A 24,795-nucleotide genomic window follows, 5' to 3' on the forward strand; every position below is an offset into this window, starting at 1 on the left:
AAAATCATTTTACTTGACAAAAGCAACTCACAAATTATGCACCTATCCTATTTATCTGCATGAATTATAGTCTGAACAAGTTGACTGTTCTATATGGACAATCCAGTTCGATTACTGAATTCTGTCAATCATCCTTCCTGATCAATGAACCATTACATACATCAAAAGTATAGTGTTTCAACCACACACAAAGAAAAGATACTTTGAAAGTAAAGACAAAATGCACAAGTAGTATCCTTATTTATTTGAAGACAAAGTAAATCCAAGTTTCGAGAATGAAACTTCCATTAATGAGGAAGGGATATGAGAATCTAAAATTCTGAATCGACAAAAATTTCAGCTTCAACGAAACTTTCACTAAAGAGGGAAGGATACGAGAACCCGAAATTCCGAACCGACAATAAAAATTTCAGCTTCTTTCTTAACATTTAAAATAAAAATTTCAGCCCATGAAACTCGAATTTTATCTCACCATATAATCATATTTCAAAAGATGCACATTCAAGCACATGGAATTGATTGGTTTTAGCCCAAAAAGAGATTAAATTTGCAGTCGAAAACCCTAAACTTGATGCTCAAGTTTTTGAAATTATGGTAAGATTTGGATTGAATTCTGAAATATATTTTCTCCAATCATTAAATGATTTGCATCAAATTATGGAAGATATTCTTCTCCAATTATGAAATGATTTAATGGCCATGAATATCACGATTTTCTGCCAAAATTAAGAAGGGAATGACATATATAAATAACACTCTCAAACCCTGAATAAATCAAAACAAAAAAATTCTCAAATCAGTCTTATTTTCCAACAAAAAAAAGTAAACAACATGTGACACGCTAAAGAAAGTTCTTCCTATTTCAAGCATTTCAGCAAGAGGTAGAAGGTCATTGTACAGGACCTTTCTTAATCGCAATAGTGCTTGGAATCCAATCTCCGATGTTCATAATATACCAAGTTACTTTTTGAATGTCATATCCAAAATTCAGCCCAATCCAACGGTTAGAATTCCACCACCGACTCCTCAAGAAAACTGCATAGAATATATGCAAGAAAGCAACAGTTGTTGTTCTTCATCAGACACTGCTTCAAATGACCACAAATGTCGAGAACTAAAAACTAGAAATTTGCATATTGGAGCTAAAATTGTAGGCTGAAATTGCATAGATTTTCTCTGATTTGTTTGTTGATTGTTGTCTTGTTTCTGTATTGTTTTTGCCCTTTAAAGGACTGATTCCTCCAGTTACCACTTGCCCCACTAATAGTAACATCAACTGGCATTCTTCCACTTCCTTGCAAATGCTTTGATCTGATGATCTTGTTTTGTCCTTCTCCACTTTGTTCCCATGGTTGGTTCCTCGACTATCCAAGTTGTTGACCAATTCTTTGCATTTCCCGCAACCTTTGTGGACTTTAATTCACTTAGGCACATCATTAAAATACTTAATGGATTAAATAATAAATTAATATGCCAAATTAATTTATAGGCCAAACAATTATGTATACAACTGAAGTGATAAAAAAAAATTAAGAAAAGATCTGCTTTGTCAATCCGTCCATTTCTATTTTTTCCTGAAGTGTTATGTTGGCAATTACATACCATAGATTTTATCGTAGTAATACAGTTCATTCAAAAAATAACAAAATATATAGTTGCAGCATAGTAGTGAAGTGTATGTATGACATGTAAAGATCCGATTTTAGCCATGCAATTATAATTGTAAGGAAATTATTTTTTATTGGCTTTTTTGTATAAGATATGCTGAAATCTTGGTCAAGCCAATTTAAATCTACACCTTGCAAGCATATTTTCGAAATTAGAAAGGAGATTCTTGCAAAATTTGAATATCCTACAAATTCAAAGACTTGAGGCATGATATTTTCTAGAGAAATTTCGAGATCCTACTAGATTGCATGCCTAGGATTTGAGATGGATAAATACAAGGAACATGGAAGATAAATCATCAAACTTGGGCACAAAATCCTTACTCTTGGCCACATAGATTTCGAATCAATCAAGGACATTGGATCAGGATATAAATCTCACAATATAGGAAGCAGAATTTTCGAAATATTGGCAAGAAATTGGAGTCAAATATGGAGAGATTTGGAGCAATTTCGGTATGATATAAGTACCAAGTTTAGACCCACCATCCTCCCCTATAAATACCCCATCAGGCATAGCCGTTATCACACCCATAATTTCGAAATCCCTTGCTGAAGTTCACGAAATTCAGCAGCCTCCCCATAGCCAAACTCTGCCCGAAAATCATTCAAGAATTCAAGCTGAAGGTCTGTCCGAAGAAGGAGCAAGAAGCGACCCTATTTTCGAGCCTAGCCACCACGTTTTTAGCATCAATAATCATTGTAAGTGGGCTATTTTTAAACTTTAAAACCTCGAATTTATGCATACATGTTTTCGATTTTTACAAGAAAAATAAATAGTCGAGTACAATTTTCTTTCTACTCTTTGCGTATATTGTCATACGATTTTAAATGCACTGTGAGGAGTCGACTGTATACGAGTGGGAATCCCAACCACGACGTACCCATACGCGGTGGGGGACATAACCGCTATACGGCCTCGCCCTCTTAGAGGAGTAAAAATTAGGGACTGACGTCAGTAAACCGTAGAAAGTAGATGAGTCGCAGTGCTGTGTCAATATTATGCATGTTTACGAAGTACGTATGGAACTCATGTTTTATGTTCGAAATTTTATACATGTTGTCTTTATTGTGCTCGATTTTCCCTCACTTGCTGAGTATTCCCAAATACTCACCCCCCTTACGACCCTCCCCAGATAAAAACGAGGAACATGTTGAAGAAGAAGAATCCGAGCAGTTTTGGGGATGGTGAACATTCAAGAACTTGGATTAGTTTAAGTTATTTTATTTCAGTGTTTACGTTTTCGCATTTAAAACTCTGTCTTCTTATTTATTTCGGTGATTGTAAAGACAATTGTTACATTTTGAGATTATGATATATAAACTGGTTTCGGTTTAAACTGTACTACGAAAGGCTTGTTGTTTTCAATTGTGTGATTGTCAACGACGCCGTTGTCCATCCCGAGTTTCGGGGCATGACATTTTAGTGGTATCAGAGCCGCCAGGTTCATAGTCCGGTTGGGAAAAAAATCGATTTTCAAAAAAAAAAAAAAACCTAAAAATTTTCGGTGGAATTTTAACTCGAGGCCGATGCTATCCCCTCCGAAACGGCCCAACGATCAAGGCTCACGACTTTAAAGTCGTGAGCACCACTCTGGAATCGTGAAAATCCTCCGTTTAGGCCCCCGAAACGTCGTTTTTGCCGTTTTAGGAAAGTTTTGTAACCCTTATAACTTTTCGTAGGAAATTCCGAATTCGATTCCGTCAACTGTTCTGGAATCCTCTCGACATATGCTTCGAACCCATATGTCTAATTCCAACTTTCCATTTTTGGAAAAAAAATTATATATTTATTTAAATTTCGAAAATTTCATATATATTGCATATTCGCACTTGTTATATACTGCCTATTTCGGATTCTGAGCATTTCCATTTTTGATTTCAGGAAATGGCTCCATCTACTCCCATGCGACCCCGTACTCGTGTCCAAGCTGCCATTCGTCTGAAGGAGCTTTCCCTTCACTATCAGTCCCGTCAGATTCGACGACTTAGAGCCCGATTGAGTGAGAGGAGGAGTGAGGTCGAAACCTTAACCGCTGAGAAAGAAGAGACTCAAGTCCGCCTTAATCAGTCTATCTATCAAGGTGAACTAGTTAGGGGAGATAACATGGACCTACGGGACGTCATAGAGCAGTGCAAATATCAAAATGGAAAGTTGCGAGAGGATGTGGAGCGCTATCGCAAGGAATTGGAAGAAGAAAAACAGCAGAATGCCAGGGGCAAAAAGAGATTGGAAAATTTGAGTGAGGCTATAAGCTGCATTGCCAAGGTGAACTACCAGCTGACTCAACATGGTGAAGCATTGAAGAACAAGATCAAGGAAAACAAGAAGGGGTACGAACTGCGCCACCAGTGTACCGTAGATCTATTGGACGAGGCAGAGGCAGACGTTCAGGAGTGGAAGGCGCAGGTGGCCCAGCTCAATGCAGAGAATGCTCAGCTTACTACAGAGAATGCCCAACTCACCCACATGGTGGAGATACTGCAAGAGGAAGAGCCGGAGGAGGAGCCGGAAGAAGAAGCACCTGTTGAGATAGATGAGCCTATAGCTGCCATAGGAGATAGAGAGATAGACGATTAGATTTCCTTAGTTACCTTTCCTTATTACTAGGAGTTTATCCTTCCATTGTTGCTATTTTATTTTCAGTCAGCATGACTTATTTCCATTCAGTACGCTTTGTTCATTCAGTTGTTTCTTTAAATTCGAAAATTAATAAAATATGATTATTATTTATCTCAGTCGTGCATCTATATTCAAGTTGTGTTTGTTTATTTACTCAGTTGTTCCAGCATAACTTATCTATTCAATCTTGTCGATTTGTACAACAAATTCTTAGAAGCGTTTAACTTGTAGGAAATGGCCGGTAGACCACCGAGACAGAACCGCAACCCCCGTTATGCTAACAACAACAACAACAACAACAACAACAACAATAACAACAGCACTAATGAAGAAGGCAACGGGCCTCCACCTCAGTTCAATCTCAATCAAGCAGACCTAATGGCTATAGACACGATCGTGGCGACGACACTTCAAGGGTTAGTGAACCCGAATGCTAATCAACAGCCCCCACCTCCACCACAGCATGGTGTCAAGTTTCATTATGAGTCACTACGCAAAAACAGGTGTCCAACTTTCAGTGGCGCAGCTGATCCTGAAGTTAGCCAGAGTTGGCTAAAGAGTGTGGAAACTCAGTTGAAACTGTTGGAAGTCCTGGATGCACTAAAAGTGGACGTGATAGTGCCCTTCCTGGAAGACAAGGCAGCTAAATGGTGGGAAGCAGTCTCGCCAGCCATGACCGCTGCTGGGCCAATCACATGGCGTATCTTCCGAGAAACATTTCTGAAATAGTATTACCCGGCAGAAGTCAGACTGCAGAAGCTAAGTGAATTTGAAAATTTCATTCAGGCTCCAGACATGTCAGTGGTGGAATACACCTCTCAGTTCAATGCCCTCGGGTCTTATGCTCCAGCAATCATGGCAGACGAAGTTCTGAAATTGCACCGCTTTAAGAAAGGATTGAACAGTAGGATCCAGTCAGCTCTAGCGGTCTACCAACCTGCCAACTTTTCAGATTTGATGGGTGCGGCTATCCGAGCCGAGGCTGATATTCGTCGAAGAGAAGGGGAAAACAGGAACAAGCGACCCCTTAACAGCCAGCCTTCTCTAGGGAGACCAGTGTTCAAGAGGCCCAATCAGTCAGGTGGACCTCCCTCCGGGCAATCCCCCGCTACTAACTATCAAGGACTCAAGCCATGCTCAACATGTGGCTTCAAGCACTCCGGGGAATGCCGAAGGGCCAGCGGTGTATGCTTTGGATGTGGGAGAGCGGGACACCGAATTGCAGAATGCCCTACCGCCGCCAACCGACCAGCAGGGCCAAACAGAGGAACTGGGCCAAATACGGGAGCAGGCCCTAGTAAACCAAAGGAGGACAAACCCAATGCTAGGATCTTTGCCATGACTCAGGAAGAGGCTGACGACGCAACTGAAGTAGTGTCAGGTACCATTCTAATTCAATCAGTACCTGCCTATGCATTATTTGACTGCGGTGCTACGCATTCCTTTATGTCTAAGAGGTTTGCTAAGAAGTTAGGAGATAAGCCTGATAAACTAACTGAACCCCTCCGAATAGCCACACCTACTAATAGAGCCGTCGAAACCGACGAGATTTTCAGAGACTGTAAAATCAGTATTAGTGATCAGACTTTTAGCGCCGACTTGATACAATTGATCATGGTCGATTTCGACGTAATCTTAGGAATGGATTGGTTGGCAAGAAACAGTGCAATAGTATATTGTAAAGGGAAGAGAGTTAAACTCCTAACCACAGAGCAGAAGGAAGTTGTGTTTCATGGTAAATCCAAGGAACGGAAGTTGCTACTTTCCGCAGCTCAAGCTTGGAAAGCCATGAAATCCGGAGAAGACATCTACCTAGCAATGGTCAGTGAGGCAAAAGAATAAGTCGAGCTGAAACTGGAGTACATCCCGGTAGTGAGAGATTTTCCAGATGTTTTCCCAGAAGAACTCTCAGGGACGGTCCCGGACCGCGAAGTGGAGTTCGAAATCAACCTGGTTCCCGGTGCGGCACCAATCTCTAAGGCACCGTATAGAATGGCACCGGCCGAACTCAAGGAGTTAAAGGAACAACTCCAAGAATTGCTAGATAAAAGGCAGATTCGACCAAGTGTGTCCCCGTGGGGAGCTCCAGTGCTCTTCGTAAAGAAGAAAGACGGAAGTATGAGATTATGCATCGACTAAAGGGAATTGAACAAGATCACAATCAAGAACAGATACCCTCTACCTCGGATAGACGATCTGTTCGATCAGCTTAAAAGAGCCGCCGTCTTTTCTAAACTGGATCTCAGGACAGGATATCACCAATTGAAGGTCAGGGCTGAAGACATTCCCAAGACAGCCTTTCGAACCAGATACGTGCACTATGAATTCACAGTGATGCCCTTTGGTCTGACCAACGCACCAGCAGCATTCATGGACCTTATGAACAGAGTGTTCAAGCCATTCCTGGATCAGTTCATAGTGGTATTCATCAATGATATTCTCGTCTATTCTCCTGACGAGGCGAGCCACGAAGAGAACCTTCACCTTGCTCTGCAAATCTTAAGAGAGAATAAGCTCTATGCTAAGTTTAGCAAGTGTGAATTCTGGCTGAGAAGTGTGTCGTTTCTAGGACACGTGATCTCGAGAACAGGAGTGTCAGTGGATCCAAGGAAAGTAGAGGCGATTACAGAGTGGCCGAGACCGAAGAACGCCACCGATATCAGAAGCTTCCTTGGGTTGGCAGGGTATTACCGAAAATTCGTCGAAGGGTTCTCCTCGATAGCCATGCCACTGACGAAGCTCACACAGAAAAATTCTAAATTCACCTGGAGTGAGGATTGCGAGAAAAGTTTCCAGACACTAAAAGAGAAACTCGCATCCACACCAGTGTTGATCTTGCCAGCAGAGAATAAAGATTTCACTATTTACAGTGACGCCTCTAAGGACGGCCTAGGGTGCGTACTCATGCAAGAAGGAAGAGTGATCGCCTATGCGTCAAGACAGTTGAAACCGCACGAGCAGAATTATCCTACTCATGACCTGGAGCTAGCAGCGGTTGTCTTCGCCTTAAAGATTTGGAGGCACTATCTCTATGGTGCTAAATGTGAAATCTTCACAGACCATCAGAGCCTCAAGTACTTGTTCACCCAGAAGGAACTTAACATGAGGCAAAGGCGATGGATCGAACTCCTGAAGGACTATGACTTGATCATAAGCTACCATCCGGGTAAAGCAAACAAAGTGGCTGATGCGCTAAGTCGAAAGGGCCCAGGCAAGATAACTCTAGCGTCCCTCTCTGCCCAGCCATGCCTACAGGAGACCGTCAAGTTAAACCAGGATCGAGACCCGGTACTTACTAAAATTAAGGAGCAGGTTAGAGAAGGGAAGTCTCAGGAGCATCAGATTGATGACAAGGGAATCTTGTGGATGAAAGGGAGACTGTGTGTGCCCGACAATGATAACCTTCGCCAAGAGATAATGGCAGAGGCGCACAAGTCCAAATTCTCAGTCCATCCAGGCAGTACGAAAATGTACAGGGACCTCTCAAGAACAGTTTCTGGTGGAATGGCATGAAGAGAGATGTAGCTGAATTCGTCTCCAGATGTCAGGTATGCCAGCAGGTCAAAGCAGAACACCAGCGACCTGGAGGATTACTGCAACCTCTGGAGATTCCCGAATGGAAATGGGAACACATCTCCATGGATTTTGTGGTAGGATTGCCAAGGTCTAGGCAGAGCCACGACGGTATATGGGTGATTGTGGACAGACTCACAAAGACCGCACACTTCCTACCCGTCTGCATGAACTACAATCTCGATAAGTTGGCTTCTCTGTACATGGACAACATTGTGAGGCTGCATGGAGTGCCAGTGAGAATTCTATCCGATAGATATCCGAGGTTCGTCTCGCGCTTTTGGAAGAGCTTTCAAGAGGCCATGGGAACGAAAGTGACCCTAAGTACGGCCTATCATCCTCAAACCGATGGACAAACGGAGAGAACCATACAGACTTTAGAGGATATGCTGCGAGCATGCGCTCTTAAATTCAGTAGCAACTGGAGCACTCATCTACCCTTAATTGAGTTTGCTTATAACAACAGCTATCACAGCAGCATCGGAATGGCTCCGTACGAAGCCCTTTATGGAAGGAAATGTCGGTCACCACTTTACTGGGATGAAGTGGGAGAAAAAGCCATGGTGGGACCCGAGCTAGTACAGATGACAGTGGATAAGGTTAAAATTGTCCGAGAAAAGCTCAAGGCAGCTCAAGACCGACAGAATAGCTGGGCTGATCTTAAAAGAAGACCTGTAGAGTTCAGCGTGGGCGATAAAGCTTATGTGAAAGTATCGCCTATGAGAGGTGTTGCCCGATTCAGCAAGGCCGGGAAATTGAACCCTCGATATGTTGGACCCTTTGAAATCTTGGAAAAAGTGGGCACGCTAGCATGCAGGCTGGCACTGCCACCCAACATGTCAAGGATACACAACGTGTTCCATGTGTCCCAACTAAGAAGGTACATTCCAGACCCGAGTCACGTGTTGGAGGTAGAACCACTCATAATTGAAGGGAACTTGGGGGAAGAACTGAAATACGAAGAAGTCCCCATTAGGATCGTGGACACCAAGGAACAAGTCCACAGACGACGTATCATTCCCTACGTCAAAGTGCAGTGGTCCAACCATACTGAGCGCGAAGCAACTTGGGAAGTTGAAGAAAAGATGCGAAAAGGTTATCCCTACCTATTTGGTGACCAAGACAGCTCAAGTTTCGAGGACGAAACTTCTCATAAGGAGGGAGGGATGTAAAGATCCGATTTTAGCCATGCAATTATAATTGTAAGGAAATTATTTTTTATTGGATTTTTTGTATAAGATATGCTGAAATCTTGGTCAAGCCAATTTAAATCTACACCTTGCAAGCATATTTTCGAAATTAGAAAGGAGATTCTTGCAAAATTTGAATATCCTACAAATTCAAAGACTTGAGGCATGATATTTGCTAGAGAAATTTCGAGATCCTACTAGATTGCATGCCTAGGATTTGAGATGGATAAATACAAGGAACATGGAAGATAAATCATCAAACTTGGGCACAAAATCCTTACTCTTGGCCACATAGATTTCGAATCAATCAAGGACATTGGATCAGGATATAAATCTCACAATATAGGAAGCAGAATTTTCGAAATATTGGCAAAAAATTGGAGTCAAATATGGAGAGATTTGGAGCAATTTCGGTATGATATAAGTACCAAGTTTAGACCCACCATCCTCCCCTATAAATACCCCATCAGGCATAGCCATTATCACACCCATAATTTCGAAATCCCTTGCTGAAGTTCACAAAATTCAGCAGCCTCCCCATAGCCAAACTCTGCCCGAAAATCATTCAAGAATTCAAGCCGAAGGTCTGTCCGAAGAAGGAGCAAGAAGCGACCCTATTTTCGAGCCTAGCCACCACGTTTTTAGCATCAATAATCATTGTAAGTGGGCTATTTTTAAACTTTAAAACCTCGAATTTATGCATACATGTTTTCGATTTTTACAAGAAAAATAAATAGTCGAGTACAATTTTCTTTCTACTCTTTGCGTATATTGTCATACGATTTTAAATGCACTGTGAGGAGTCGACTGTATACGGGTGGGAATCCCAACCACGACGTACCCATACGCGGTGGGGGACATAACCACTATACGGCCTCGCCCTCTTAGAGGAGTAAAAATTAGGGACTGACGTCAGTAAACCGTAGAAAGTAGATGAGTCGCAGTGCTGTGTCAATATTATGCATGTTTACGAAGTACGTATGGAACTCATGTTTTATGTTCGAAATTTTATACATGTTGTCTTTATTGTGCTCGATTTTTCCTCACTTGCTGAGTATTCCCAAATACTCACCCCCCTTACGACCCTCCCCAGATAAAAACGAGGAACATGTTGAAGAAGAAGAATCCGAGCAGTTTTGGGGATGGTGAACATTCAAGAACTTGGATTAGTTTAAGTTATTTTATTTCAGTGTTTACGTTTTCGCATTTAAAACTCTGTCTTCTTATTTATTTCGGTGATTATAAAGACAATTGTTACATTTTGAGATTATGATATATAAACTGGTTTCGGTTTAAACTGTACTACGAAAGGCTTGTTGTTTTCAATTGTGTGATTGTCAACGACGCCGGTGTCCATCCCGAGTTTCGGGGCGTGACATGACAAATTTTACAAATTTTTATTCTATCATCTTTATAGTTTTACAAATCCGTCTGATAAAAAATATTATCTTTTACTGTATGTATAGATCTAATCGATCCATCTCACACCAGAAGTGCTCAAAGTAAAGTATTTCGTTTTCTAAAAAATACAATGCATTAATAATACACCCATGTATTTAATGAGTATACTTTTTTTAGAAAAAAGAATTTATTGATCATACATTTAAAAGGTCAAAAAATGGCAGGAAATTCATGGTCGGGGATAGAAAGTTCGAGTGGAAAATTGACATTTTTTGGCTAATCCTGAGAGATGACTGTCCGAGAGTTTGAGTACATTTTGTACCAATATAAGGTTCGATTATTTGTGATCCAGAGAGTTTTGAACTCATACCCTCTGCTTATTTTTCTTGTGGCCTGTAGGACACACGTCGTACTCACTTAGCATAAAACAAGAAAGCAATTTCTAATCGAATATCTGAATTAGTACCTATAGGCCTGTGTGGTTACATAAAATTTTGAGATGCATAAAACCACTGCCAGAAAAAATGGAGTGAAATCCAACAACACACGCCACTTACAAATCCCATTTTCTTGGCTCGAAAGCAGCATACTCTGTCCACCTCGAAATTTCATTTTCCTCGTGTAATTATGAAATCCACAAACAAGATTTTCACTTATCTAATGGTTCGATATTAATCTGACTGAGAAGAATAAAGTACAAGGAGAGGAAAATATAACAAACCCAACAAGTAAGCTCCTAGTGGCGGGTGAAGAACTAGGGTGGTGATCAGGCGAGTTCCCATTTTCTTTGAGTTTCGGGCACTGTTTATTATTGTTATTTTTGTTTTATTTTACCCATTCTGTGTTGAAGTGTGAGGCTTTCTATTTCCTGTTATCCTCGTTCAACTTTTCTTTTCTGTTTGCTTCATTATTTATATGTTCCATCCCAATCTGTTCTTTCAGTTCGAGTATAATTTGTTTGGACATCAAACACGGGAAGTTGGAGCCTTTTGAAGTTGAGCACGTACACACCCTTGATCTGCAGAAGGTAAATGTGTTTAAAATCTAAATGAATTATTGGTATTCCCTTGGTTGTTTCTTTTCACATTATGTGTTCTAAAAAGTGTGAGGTAAATACATTGAAATAAATGTTTCAAACTCTTGAAAATTTATGAATTTATTCTTAAAATATTAAGGATTATTTATAATTAAATTATTAATTACTTGATATAATTAAAATTATAACAAAATTCGCGTACAAAACCCACTGCTTGAAGCTTGATTGTGCACTTAGTCACGCTTTTTAGAACTTGGCTAATATAATTTGACCTCCCACTACCACCAACTTGCAAATGCAGCTACAACCTGTTCGTAACTACTTTGTATTTGTCACCACGTTGCGAAATTTATTCAATCCAAGATGTCAAAGATGTGCTATGTGTAGTCCTGGGACAATTATGATGTTTCAAAATAAGAATTTGTGTGCCATCTTATTGTACTTGTAATTTAGGAGATATTGTTGGGGCCAGATTTTATTCTTTGCTTAGATACATATGCCTTAATGTGCTAATGTGATTACTTCTCTACCCCATGGCAGTTTTTAACACTTTTTCCCAGTTTTTCGTATTTGCAGACATCAGGTGTCTAGATGAATATTCCACAATCAAACCAAGAGTTGGACACAAAACATGCCAGCATCCTAGTGAGGGACAGCAGTGGGTATAGAAAGTTCGTTATAGCCAACGAAATAAGGATACCTGAAGCAAATACTTTAGAATCTCAAACACAATCGAGGAAAGAATCTCTTTTGTGGTGGATCAAGGCAGCAGTATGGTGTTCAATCTTGATAATTACTCTCCTTGTTTTCTTAAAATGGGGGATGCCCTTTCTTATACAGAAGGTTACTGGCTGTTTTATTTGTCTTCAAGTGCATATTTTTTCCTGTTTATTTACTTTTATACTCGATCTTTATAGAAATACGACTTCTTGTGTATCTTGATCTGTATTTCATTTATTTTGCTAGGTTCTTTTTCCTATCTTTCGATGGGAAGCCACTGCATTTGGTCGTCCAGTTCTTGCACTTGTACTCTTAGCTTCTTTGGCTCTGTTCCCTGTGTTTCTAATTCCCTCTGGTCCTTCCATGTGGCTAGCTGGGATGTTTTTTGGATATGGCTTCGGATTTGTCATAATCATGGTTGGAACAACCATAGGAATGATCCTACCGTACTTAATCGGTTTATTATTTCGTGCCAGAATTCATGTAAGAAATAGTCAGCTTCCGCTTTTGTTTCTTGTTATATGCCTGTATCCATAATGTATAGGCTTTGGCTTTTTTATCCTGACCTTTCATTATACTGCCGTTGTACTCAAATTCTCTGTTCTCTTGATGCATCTGCAGCAATGGTTGAATAGATGGCCTAAAAAGGCTGCCATGATGAGATTGGTTGGAGAAGGAAGTTGGTTCCATCAATTTAAAGTTGTTGCTCTTTTTAGGATTTCGCCCTTTCCATACACGATATTCAATTACGCGGTAGTGGTAACAAGTATGAGATGCTGGCCTTATTTCTGCGGATCAATTGCTGGAATGATTCCCGAAGCCTTCCTTTACATCTACAGGTCATATCACCTTTACATTCGTTCCTTTTTTCCTGAAAATGGTGTGCGACTGTTTCTTTTCTTCGTATTTCAATTTTTTGACACGGATCTTTGTGTATACGTTTTGGGGCTATTTCTTGCAGTGGCCGGCTTATAAGGACCCTAACAGATGTCCAGTATGGCAACCATCACCTTACTCCAGTGGAGGTGATTCATAATGTTATTTCTTTCATGATTGCAATAATCGCGGCCATTGGTTTCACCGTCTATGCTAAAAGAACATTGAATGATCTTGGAACGGCGGAGTCAAACAGCCAATGCTCTACCATTATAGATAGTAGATTTGAACTTAATAATATTACAGTTGAAAAACAGAATCTTAGTTTTGTAGCGTCTGTACCGTAACTTCGGCTCAGTGTAGATCTCTTTTTGTAAATGATTTAAGTATGAAAGGGGCCTGTTATTATCCCTTTCTATTGTGTCTAAATATGCATAGAACAATGTACTAACATGAAAGGATTAGACTGAATAAAAACTTTATTACTAATCCCAAATCTGTGAGTCTGTGACATATTTCCTCAGCATTCCCATTTCTAGCCCATATTTTCTGTACATTTTTATTTCCTGCACGATAAATAGCAGATAAACCTTAAGAAACTAAGGTGCAGCAGCATATGACTAATCTTTGTCCGGACCAAATGCGATCCCAGAACTGTTTGGACGAGAAAGTTCAATCACAGGTTCAGCTGCTGCCGTTTCTTGAGCATCGCAAATGGGACTGTTGCTTGATTCAGCAATCATATTGTTCGCACTCCTGTGTGATGATGCTGCCCAGTCCAGTATGAGTTCATGAGTAAACTCGTTGAAAACGGTCTGCTTAAACATGGTGCCCATCTGCTTTCCAAGAAACAAGAAGTATATGTATCGCTTTATTTAAAATCAAAACCTCCAATATCTCAAAATTGTTGCGAGGCCGGCCAGAGGTATGTTTTGATCAATTAACAAAAACCCTTTTGTTTTGTCCACCAAAGGAATCCTTTTTTTCGAAAGAAAGATATAGATCACTAAGGTCCTTGACTTAAAATAGATTAAAATTTCCATTTTTACACAAAGTATGAAAAGCTTATAGTTTACCTGTGAGACTAATGCATATAAAGGCAAAGTGCTATAACTGCAAAGAACTTGAACCACCACCCTGCAAACCAAGGATTATGAGCAAAAGCATAAGCGGATACGTTTGATTTTTATACAAGTGATCGATTCTATACCCAACGACAATTCTAGGGATGATGAATCCCAACTCCTCTATGATGCATGATCTGACTCCATATGTGCCCTGGAAAGAAAAACCAGCAACTTTTACCAGAATTTAGTGCCAAAATTATAGAAAATAAACAATTTTCTTGAAATATGGAGGTGAAAGAATATAGTTCCAACTCACCCAAATCCAGAACAAGAATGCGATCTCGAAAGAATTTTGGAACAAAATGAAGTGAATCAAATAAAGAACGAGAGCTGGTTGATGGAACCAGAACAATTCATCGGAAGGCCTCACTCTTGTCCCTTCAGTGTCATCAGCTCTTTGTGCAGCATCATTTGCTAATTCTGTCATGATATGCTCCAATTTAGCCCCAACGATAAGCAGCAGCTGAAAAATATTACAGAAAAACACCCCACAAGAACACGTGCACGGCACGTTTAGACAATTGAAGACCGTTTCAGTAAATTTATATGTGATAACCAAGAATTGTGTCACTTACAACTAAAGGTAAAAATGAGAGCCAAAAATATAGGTGCCATCCTGCAATATCCATTCAGTGCACAATGTTAGATTCATTGCCAAGATTCTGTCACGTCCGCCGATAGGGTTGCAAAAACTATACTCTAACTGTACGAATTACAATGGATTTCAATAGCGACTTAAATAATCTATTACATAACCTTATAGAACTTATCAAATCATTCCCATGGATCGACGGGGGGCGTTATAAGCACAAAACAACTCTAACTCGGAAAACATTATTAAACTAGGAAAAAGAATCTTTAAAGTACCTTCAATGTTCACAAGCAAAAAGATCACAACAAAGAGCCATAAGTACCAGCTGTTGAAATATCATTTTTCCAGTATCAGCATAAGTTTCAAGCTTGTATATTAATGATATGATATTATTTTTTACAACCTTATTCCTACGATTTTCTTGAAATCGTGTTCTAACGTCCTCAGCATGTACTTGTGAAAATTGTAATCTGGGAGGCTAGGACAATGTTCCTTCACCAAGAAAAGAAACAGAAACAGATGTTAATTTAACGAATCTAATGTTATCAAAATGCAAGAAATAAAAATGGATATGGCTAGGGAATTTTACACGAATAAATCCTTGTCGTAGTGCTAGGTAGTCTGATTTAGTGACCGATCCGTAAAATTGTTTGAAGAATGCCACCTGCATGAGAAACAGGTATTACAGATTAATAGAAATGTATGCATCGAGTGCAGTATTTTATTGTAGATGTAAATTTACTTGAGTTGAACTAGTTGAATTTGGATAAGATATTTATTTAGAAATGGCATAACATCATATTTTTTTAATCACAACTGGGTGAGGGAGTTAATGTTATGACAAGGACCAAGCAAGGGAGAGATTATATCAGCAGACCAAGAGATTAATCGTGCTGGATTATGCTACTTCGAAAATGTTATTCTCGGTGTATTTTTATACATGATGTTTATATGATCATCTGAATTCAAAACAATGCATGTGGGGTTCATTGAGACGATCATGTCCACATCATGTATAAAAAATGTATCATGAGTAACACTTCGAGTGCAACATAAAATGATCATCGTCGCATACAATATCATTTTCATTCATTTACGGTTCATGGGGTTGGCATCTTTTTATTACTTTCTATATTCCAACATCAAAGTTAGTCCCATAACAAATTTTGGCTTTATAGTCTAATGTATTCTCCGGAAGTTTTAGGAGTTTAATTTGGAAAATAAAATTAAATGTTAAACCAAATAGAAATTATTGGATATAATTAGTTTTTTAAAAAAACTAAAAATATATTTTTTGGTTCTAATACATCCCCTTCACTTTAGGGGATTTGAGATTCAGTTTCTGACATCAAATAAAGCTTAGGATTCAGTACTCGTATCAGAAAACTCAGTTTTAGTTCTCTGAACCCCATATTTTTATCATTTCAGTTTCATGATATTTTTCAGTACAAATAAACACATATCATTGAAATTATGACAAAAATTATGAGTTTCGGGTATCGATACGTTTTAATTGTGCATATTATTCATTTCATATGTAAGACAAGAAAAGTAAAAAATAAAAATAGGTACAAATCATTGATATTATAGCACAAATGCACGAATTTTAAGTATTAACTTAATCAAATCAGGTGTATAATTATAATTTTTAGGTATGAAATGTTAACATTTTTTTGAGATAATAATGTACATATTGTTGAAAATAAGGTATCAATGTATGTATTTCAGGTACCAAGTGACTTAAATTGAGTATCAATCAATTTAAATCGAGTATATATAATATAATATAATATTTAATCAGAGAATTAAAACTAATTTTTTCTTAAACGGGACTGAACCATAATTTATGTTTGGACTGCTTTTAAAAACGTAATACTTACCACCCAGCTGATAACGTGAAATTTCCTCCAATAATTTCCGGCTCGTTCCATAAATTCTCGCATGTGATTATGACCTACGTTCACAAAATTCAAATAAAATAGTTTATATTATGCTAAAAATTATAAAATAGAGTATTTTGGAGGGTGAAAAATGGAACTACCCTAAGATAATAATATAATTTAAAAAGTTTTTCGAACAATGAAACAAAATTACGCTAAATGTCTAGCTTAGCTACTTCTATGATGTGTTGACGCTTCATTTCTTATTGAGTGCTCCCAAAGCGTCCATTCGCGGATCTGTAAACAAAGTACGTATATATGTTTTCATGTACGTCGTAGAGAAACTAGTGATTTAAATAGTTTAAACAGATCAAGAAAGCTTGCATAATATACAAGATTTACGCATTCATTTGAGGGAGAAATCTATACCTTGATTCCGCCGAGAGCCATGGTTGAGGCGCAAAAGAATACATAAACGACTGCCAAAATAAATATGAATATATGCAGCTGATGCAACGCTTCTAAAGACAAAAATGGGACTTGTCCCTGTGAAAAAAAAGAATACACGAGTAAATGCGTGTCGTTTTTCTGTTAAGATCGAGAGTTGGACATGACATTTAACATTTTCGAAATCGTTTTAAATTATTAACAAGACGCGTATCTTTGTATACCTTTGGACAGCTTTGTGAAAGATCAGCTTCTTTGGACAAAAGCCTCCTTCCGTTGATGGCGTGAAGAGTTTCCAACTTACATGGAAGCATGACCTCGGCGAGATTACGAGGCATACAAATATTGCTGACCAGAGTCTGAAACATCGTTAACATAAGGGAGATAAATCCCAGAAGCATCAACTCTGTGAAATCCATAGATTAAATTATACTCAAGTTAGCCATGTACTGCCCAGAAAATTTTATGTATATGTAAATTAACGAACATGCAGGCACACACGGGGAACAAACCTTCCTTTAGCTTTTGCAAAGCCTCAAACAATGCATCCTGGTTCTTGCGCCTAAAGAACTGATTCACAAACCAAAGTTAGCTAGGCAGCATGATAAATCTTTAACGGTTCCGTTTCTGATCGAAAAATGCGTGCGAATTTGCAGTTTATACAAATTATATGTTGATTTTTGTACTTTTATCGCTGTTCGTAGATACATTATCTAATTCCGCATTCACATACCTTCCCAAGTCGATGAAGAATCTGTTCAGCAGCAAATGAGATGGAGACAATGACAAAACAGACAACAGCCACGACCCATGTCGGTGTATACTCAAACGAGCGGCCTGACCCGTCACCCGACATTTATGCTCGTCTGGTTTAGTTGATGAAATGTGACAAATTATCATTAGTTGAAGTTGAAATCATGAGGCAGATAAATTGTTATAATGCAGAAGTTGAGACAAACTGTTGAGATGGCAGAAAGATTAATGGTGAGAGCAAGGCAAGTATATTTGGAATGAAGGAAAAGTATAGGAGAGACGATGCCTGTTTAAGGAAGGAACATTTAACGTTGTACTAGGGTTCCAGTGTTAGTATTTTTGGGACACTTATATAATTAAATGAATGTATATGGTCATCAATTATAATAAGTCAAACATTATGTGATCTATTTTAAAATAAGGAATTTGACTTAGGGCATAAATGTCATGAATATTTATTGTGGATACCATATGCAGAATTTCTAATTTGATGAAGGGGCTAAATTAGAAATAGGCAAACGTTATGTAACTGCTTAATAAATGCAGTAAAGGTAATGGTCCCCAAATGTAGAAAAGAAACGTAAAAGATATCTCTTTATATCCCCATCAACAGAGAGAATTAGGTACCTAAGGAAATTCTACATTTTGGAAGATCAAAACCGCTAAAAACCATGGCTAAAGATTCAGGTACGCTTCCGTATTCGTTTTTCATATTTAATCAAGAGCATGATTGTGATTTTCTGTTGTAGTTTCATTTGGGATTAGAAACACAGAAAATCTAGAGAAATAATTTAACATCCAGGCCTTCCGTTAATAAAAATTATACATCGTGAGTGATCTTGGTTAGTTACACGCTCGATTAAGCTAGTGTTTGCAAATGTTTAAAAAAATATTACCGACTTTTCTTTTAAATTTTTTTTGCAAATTTAAAAATAAAAGGTATATAACCATTTTTTTAAAACATTTGCAAACACGGCCTAAGTATGACATTACTTTCATGAATTCCTCTCCGACAAATATTCAACAATAAGCTAGCTAGCATACGATCAAACCATAGTGCTTAGTTGTTGTTTGGTTTAAAAATTTTAAGTTACACTATTACCACAAACTATAATTTCTGGTGAAACGATAAACATTCGATCCTACAATTAGTATCAAAACCAAGACCACAAGCGATTATTGAAAAGTTGATTTTTATGATGCAATAATTATTTATGTTATGAAAGCAATCGAACTGTTGTGCTTAAACTACTATACAATTTAAATATTTGAGTTACATTGTTATCACCAATTATTAATTTTGATAAAACAGCCAACGCTCTACCCCTACAAAGTTTTAACAAATGTTAGTACTATCCTAGCTCGTAATTAAAGTTTTGCCAACAATTAGTTCGATTTTGAGTATATTATGTGCAAATGTGCGGTCACCAAATCTATGTAAATTGCAAGATAGAATTAATCGGTGAGTTGGGTATTCGAGAAATAAAAACTCGTGAATTTGAAGTGTGATACCATTTAAACTTATTCATTTCCATTTTGATGAACTTCTTTTTAATTTCATAAACGCACGGAAGAATGACTCGAGGAAAAAAACTTATGATTGCATCAACTACAAGAAAAGACATCATGAGGCAGAAGCAGCAGGAATACCGCTCGACCAATTTAAATTCCACTAATCATTTTAAGGATAATTCTCCAGCTATGACAATAGGTGTTCCGTTGTTGTTAGGATTATTTTGTCCGACAGATATAAAAAATAATGAAAATATCAGTATAGGATGTAAAACAGTAAATTCGTGTTTTATCAGAAGTAAATGTTGAGCCAGATGTTACAACATCTCGGACAACATGCAGCGGAAAAATAAAGTTTGTAACACAAATTCGCTCAACATAAATAAATGGACGAGATTAAATATGCACAAGTATAAATACTTGTGCGGTCCCTTATGCCAAAAATTAATCACTAGAAAACTCAATCGTTTACAAAAAAACCTAATGCTAGTGATAATGACAAAAATCAATTTCCTCAACACTTTGAGAAAATAAAGCTTTCTAAAAATTACTAACAATATTAAAACGTAAATAAGAAAGCAAAACTTGATCCATAAAAGCACGATCAATTAGATGTAATCTTCAGTCAATATCGTTACGGATGTTGTCTGTAGATGTTGGCAACATTCAGCGCAACACGGTAATCACCACTCCAAACAGCAACGGCTTCGAGAATAATTTTACTCTGAAATCTCGACGTGCAAAAGTGCATCAGTTATTCATTCATGAAAACTTCCCAGCGAAGAGTGAAAAACAAAACGGACGACTCCTCTTTAAAACAGCAACGCCTTTTTAGGATGTTTTTCTATGAGAATCATGACGTGCACAGTGCGTGTATATTGATTGATAAGATAGAGCAGCCGCATCAATGTCTTTGATCTCTTATATATAGACATAGACTTTATCTTCACAAGGAAACCTATTTCACAAGGAAAGTGAGAGTTTAATAAGAAATAAATTCTTTTTAAACATTGATACCATATCTCATTAAATCATTATCATAAATATAATATCTAGAAAAAGCAAACCCAAGATATTATATCACAATAAAATCTTAACATAATTATCTAGAAAGACAAAAAAAATAATTAAATAAAGATAATATTAAGAAAATTTTTTAAGATAAAAAATTATATCAATTAAATAAAAAATATATATTTCCCTTCAGTTGTGACCGAGCTCGCTCAGTTGGGTTAGAAATCGCATAATAATCTATACTATTCACTATAAAATAATGCGTCTAACTTATTAAAGTAATTACCTTGTTTAGTTTGCAAGAGAAAAGAAGATAAGAGAAAAGAAAAGAAAAGAAGGGAAGGGAAGGGAAGATAATAGTTTTAGTTTTCCTTCCATTTCCACCCCTATTTGGAAGGAAACTTTTCTCTGTCTTAAACACTTTTTCTTCTTTTTTTCCTCCTTCAAAATCTCCCAAACAATCAAATTTTAAAATCTCCTCTCCTTTCCTTCCCTTTCCTTTATTTTCCTTCCAACTCCAACTTCCAAACAAGCTTAAGGTTCCCTTACCACTTGGTATATAAATTTCTCATTGAAAATATATATCCAAAGACATTTGAAGCCATTGATAACCTTGATCAATCTCAATAATGGTTTTTGGCTCACCCGAGAAAACTGAACCAGCACTGATCACATGTAATGTAAAAAAATTATGGATTGAGGAGTATAATCAACAAATTGATTTATAACTTTTTGTCAATATCAAATGTACATAAATCGAAGCGTAAGCAAGAGGAAGTTGGTGAAAAATCCTCAATCAAAACATTTCTTTGGGTTCACTCCCTACCCACAAAATTGTGGTATTATGTCATACAAAATGTGGTACACTTCATGTGGAAATGTGGTACTAAAAAAATACCCAGGGACTGAACACAAAAAAAATCGACGGCTAGGGACTGGAAAACCAATTTCTCGTAATAATAATAATAATAATAATAACAACACAATTATAAGCCTCTAATGGCGAATGGTCAATCAAGAACCATTACATGACAATTAAGTGCATGGCAGGTGAAGGCCTTGTAGTTGAATTAATATATGGTGGATGAATAATTATGTAAGTAAATATCAATTGCCATTCCATCTCATTATTTCAGCTTTCATGATGGTGCATCATGAGTACAAATTTGATGAATGGTTGTGTAACAATTCCATATTCATTTAGTAAACAATTAATCATCTTGAAAGTTGTTCGCGATGGATATTCACATTCCTATATTACGACGAAGAGTTTGTTACAATTAAATCTCGAACTCAGTATTTTAGAAGAGACAAGAGATTTTACACATCTTTGTCATTTTATACGTTAAGAATGTAAGGAATATCGGTTTAGAAAGTTTTTTATTTCTATTATTATTTGTCTATTTAATAAATATATTTTTAATATACTACAACAATAATAAAATAACTAAAATGAGATAGGAATAAGAAAGATTAGAAAAATAGTCTCTCTCCATGACTCTCGTTTAAATTATCGATAAACCAAACCTCAAAAGCGTACACTTTAAGGCCCCGTTTGGTGTGTAGGATTGAGGTTGGATAAATTACTAATACTTTGTTTGGTTTCCTTTTTAAATTCGGGATTGATTGTTTAATGGACACCTTTCACTATTCCCGAAGGAGAATGAATCCAGCCATACGGTTTTCTTGGAAGGACGACCAGTTGGATGCTCGTTGGAACGTTTGTTGCATGACTTGTAAGGTAGCATGTTCGTATTGTAGTAGTCATCCGCTGACTTCTTGCAGGGAAGTTTGTTGTTAGTGCTTACTTTTGGTAGATTCGGAAGCTTGATTGAAACCGGCTGGACTTCCTTGCGCACAGCAGTATTTGCACCTTCTTCATTCACGTCTTCATCATCTGAGATGATAATCACATCCACTTTGTACTTGCTAGTTACACTCACTTCTGAAGACGATTTGTAGGTGACAGACATTGTGGGTTTGCTCTGCAGAATGGCCAAAAGTTTAGAAAAAAAAACGAGCATATATTTGTGGTGTGGACCATGAATGGTGCTTATTTAAGTACCACAACCACATTAACCATTGTTTACCAACCAAAGAGTGAATGCTTGTCAAATCCTACCGTATGTCAACATCGACTGTCATAATTATTTTGGGTACTCATCAGGTGTAAACAGGTGTATGTGCAATTATTATGTGCAGCTAGACGCCTCATAAGTAAGGGGTTTGTGGTGCTCAAGTGTAAACAGTCATAATATGTGAAACAACTCATAAATAATAAATGCCAAATCTGAATAAATCTGAGTACATGGCGAGCATGTACACCATGTGGCAATAAAAGAAGTAATATGTCAAATTGAGTAACAGTCAAATCAGAATTACAAGAACTTTACTTACCCGTCAACATTCGTAAGGTTCACTGCTTTAATTTGTATGTTTCAATGCTCTAATGACTTCGGTTGTATAGATGATTGAGCTAATACAGTTGATCATCTTGCCGAACAAAAAACTCAAGAGTAGATAAAAATGAGACAATTGTTCATAACTAACTCAGAATACTGTACAAAGGCAAATAAATAACTACACATAAAACGTGTTCATACACCTTTTACACAACACATATGGGTCATAAGTCAAAAGTTATGGAAGTACATGTCATAAAATTGGAGAGAACAATTTGAAGAGAACAATACATACAACAAAATGCAATGTATCAGAATCTGCACAGAAGGATAATAATGACAAGGATAAGAAGGCATATCAACGCACACATGAACCCAAAGCAACAACAAACATGATCACGTGAATAAGGTGTGCTCTTGAATCCATGATTCGGTAACTCATATCTTGTACTTGACATCCCACGTTCCCTTTCATAATATTGGTTCCTGGCATGTGGCTGAGCTTCCTTCGACCCACGAGCGTATGGCCCGGAGGATGAGTTCATTGACTCCTTGTTACCAAACATTGGTGTACTAGTATGACATGAATGATCTTCAAAATTAGTTGAGTGGTTTTCAGATTTATACGACTGTTCGTCGTTGGGTGTTACATTTCTTCCATGGTACTCAAGGTACCAATAAAAACTTTTACGATGTCGCAGACCCGCTGGACATATATAGTAATAGTGTCCAGGACGAGTCGCGTAATCCCCAGCTTTACGTAGTATCATTTCCCCGTTTCCACAATCGCACTGTGGTGCTATCTTCATTTCCATGATACCTAAAAATGAGTACCTAATTTTGTAAAGCCTCGTACAAAGATTCATAAAAACGAATTATGTTGGATTAGGTATTCAAGTATAAAGTTTATGTACACCTATGTTGTCAACGATGTTTGAACAAATTAATGGATTTCAGAACATAGTACGTCAAATTTCGGCGTCAAAACACTGGAGTTTATGTATTTTCGTAATAGCATTCAGACCCTTACAACTTCGATGAGTGGAAAATGACACAGACAAGAACCAGACAGGATACGAAACTAATGTTAAGAAGCACAAAAACATGTAAAATAACTAACAACTACTTCGAAAATTACTTGAAATTAATTTTTTTCACACAGCTCTGTTGCCCTCCTCCTCTGGATCGAACGATTTCTGTACAATAATATCGAATCTCACCTGTAAAAAAAGAAATTTTTACTCACAAAAACATGCTCAAGGTGTTTGTTGCCTACTCGCTTCGGATCGTTCACAGATCTGGCTTCAGCTTCCAATCTTCAACTCCGAAGAAAAGTGAGGGTTTACTTGGGTGTGCGCTTTCTCGTGTAAGAGCCTGTTTATGTGGGGAAGCGAATAATAAGCGAAATAAATTAAATATTAAAAGTGAAGGGTATTTTGGTCCTCAAAGCATTAATCAGTATTTTATCCATCTCACAAATTTGACACCACACATGATATTATATATCTACCAAATAATATATCCTATCATATCAACCATTTATCAATCAAATTATTAATCATTCTATTATCACATCCTACACACCAAGCGGACCCTAAGAAGACTAATTAATGGATTCTTGAATTTGGTTTGATTAAACCTTAACCTTAAACCTTAACTAACAACATCTTAATACATCATTAAGCTTCTCTTTTAATTACTCATTATTATTAAGTTTTTCCTACCTGTTTTCTCGATCATCTTCACTCATTCTTTGTCATTATACTTCCATTTGAAGTTTCATTATTTATGTCTTAGTCCTTACATGCGATTTTAAAAGAATCCAGCTGTCACAAATAATACTCCCCCGACTCTACTCTTTGACCGATCTATCCCTTTAATTTGTTTTTTTAATTACTGTTTTTTTTCGTTTAATGTTAAAACATTCATTAAATAAAGAGTAAAACGGAGAATTTTTTTTGTAAAATTAACTTTTTCGATAA

At 37.4% G+C, this 24,795-nt stretch overlaps 3 protein-coding genes across 4 annotated transcripts; 2 read left to right on the plus strand and 1 right to left on the minus strand.

Annotated features, from left to right (window-relative positions):
- The first annotated feature begins 5,085 nt into the window (after positions 1-5,085).
- LOC140815628 (uncharacterized) lies at positions 5,086-6,132 on the plus strand. Its single transcript, XM_073174705.1, has one exon. The coding sequence runs from the start codon at positions 5,086-5,088 to the stop codon at positions 6,130-6,132; it is 1,047 nt and encodes a 348-aa protein (XP_073030806.1).
- A 5,129-nt stretch (positions 6,133-11,261) lies between these two features.
- LOC140814832 (uncharacterized) lies at positions 11,262-13,605 on the plus strand. Of its 2 annotated transcripts, none has more exons than XM_073173923.1 (5): positions 11,262-11,481; positions 12,051-12,333; positions 12,457-12,693; positions 12,832-13,049; positions 13,172-13,605. In XM_073173923.1, exons 2-5 carry the CDS (start codon positions 12,082-12,084, stop codon positions 13,431-13,433), a joined length of 969 nt encoding a protein of 322 aa, XP_073030024.1. In that variant the 5' UTR covers positions 11,262-11,481; positions 12,051-12,081; the 3' UTR covers positions 13,434-13,605. The 2 variants fall into 2 exon arrangements, with proteins under 2 accessions (XP_073030024.1, XP_073030023.1); XM_073173922.1 differs by having other exon boundaries at positions 11,268-11,481; positions 12,067-12,333.
- Positions 13,606-13,706: 101 nt separating this feature from the next.
- LOC140814831 (MLO-like protein 13) lies at positions 13,707-18,121 on the minus strand. The gene is made up of 14 exons (XM_073173921.1): positions 17,866-18,121; positions 17,645-17,702; positions 17,357-17,538; positions 17,115-17,231; positions 16,922-16,982; positions 16,686-16,759; positions 15,395-15,469; positions 15,209-15,297; positions 15,081-15,130; positions 14,789-14,829; positions 14,470-14,676; positions 14,297-14,364; positions 14,163-14,223; positions 13,707-13,922 (listed from the first exon to the last, which is right to left on the minus strand). Exons 1-14 carry the CDS (start codon positions 17,986-17,988, stop codon positions 13,707-13,709), a joined length of 1,422 nt encoding a protein of 473 aa, XP_073030022.1. The 5' UTR covers positions 17,989-18,121.
- Positions 18,122-24,795: the final 6,674 nt, after the last annotated feature.

Source organism: Primulina eburnea, chromosome 15, assembly GCF_022965805.1.
Source record: "Primulina eburnea isolate SZY01 chromosome 15, ASM2296580v1, whole genome shotgun sequence".
Classification (NCBI taxonomy): domain Eukaryota; kingdom Viridiplantae; phylum Streptophyta; class Magnoliopsida; order Lamiales; family Gesneriaceae; genus Primulina; species Primulina eburnea.

What these genes read in the sequence shown, in the direction of transcription:
- LOC140815628 (XM_073174705.1), top strand. Translation starts at nt 5,086, where the DNA reads ATGTCAGTGGTGGAATACACCTCTCAGTTCAATGCCCTCGGGTCTTAT.
- LOC140814832 (XM_073173923.1), top strand. Translation starts at nt 12,082, where the DNA reads ATGAATATTCCACAATCAAACCAAGAGTTGGACACAAAACATGCCAGC. An exon ending in TGCCCTTTCTTATACAGAAG is followed by an intron (nt 12,334 to 12,456) that starts GTTACTGGCTGT and finishes TTATTTTGCTAG; the next exon opens with GTTCTTTTTCCTATCTTTCG. An exon ending in GCCTTCCTTTACATCTACAG is followed by an intron (nt 13,050 to 13,171) that starts GTCATATCACCT and finishes TATTTCTTGCAG; the next exon opens with TGGCCGGCTTATAAGGACCC.
- LOC140814831 (XM_073173921.1), bottom strand. Translation starts at nt 17,988, where the DNA reads ATGTCGGGTGACGGGTCAGGCCGCTCGTTTGAGTATACACCGACATGG. An exon ending in TTTGCAAAAGCTAAAGGAAG is followed by an intron (nt 17,539 to 17,644) that starts GTTTGTTCCCCG and finishes TGGATTTCACAG; the next exon opens with AGTTGATGCTTCTGGGATTT. An exon ending in TCTCATTTTTACCTTTAGTT is followed by an intron (nt 14,677 to 14,788) that starts GTAAGTGACACA and finishes AATATTTTTCAG; the next exon opens with CTGCTGCTTATCGTTGGGGC.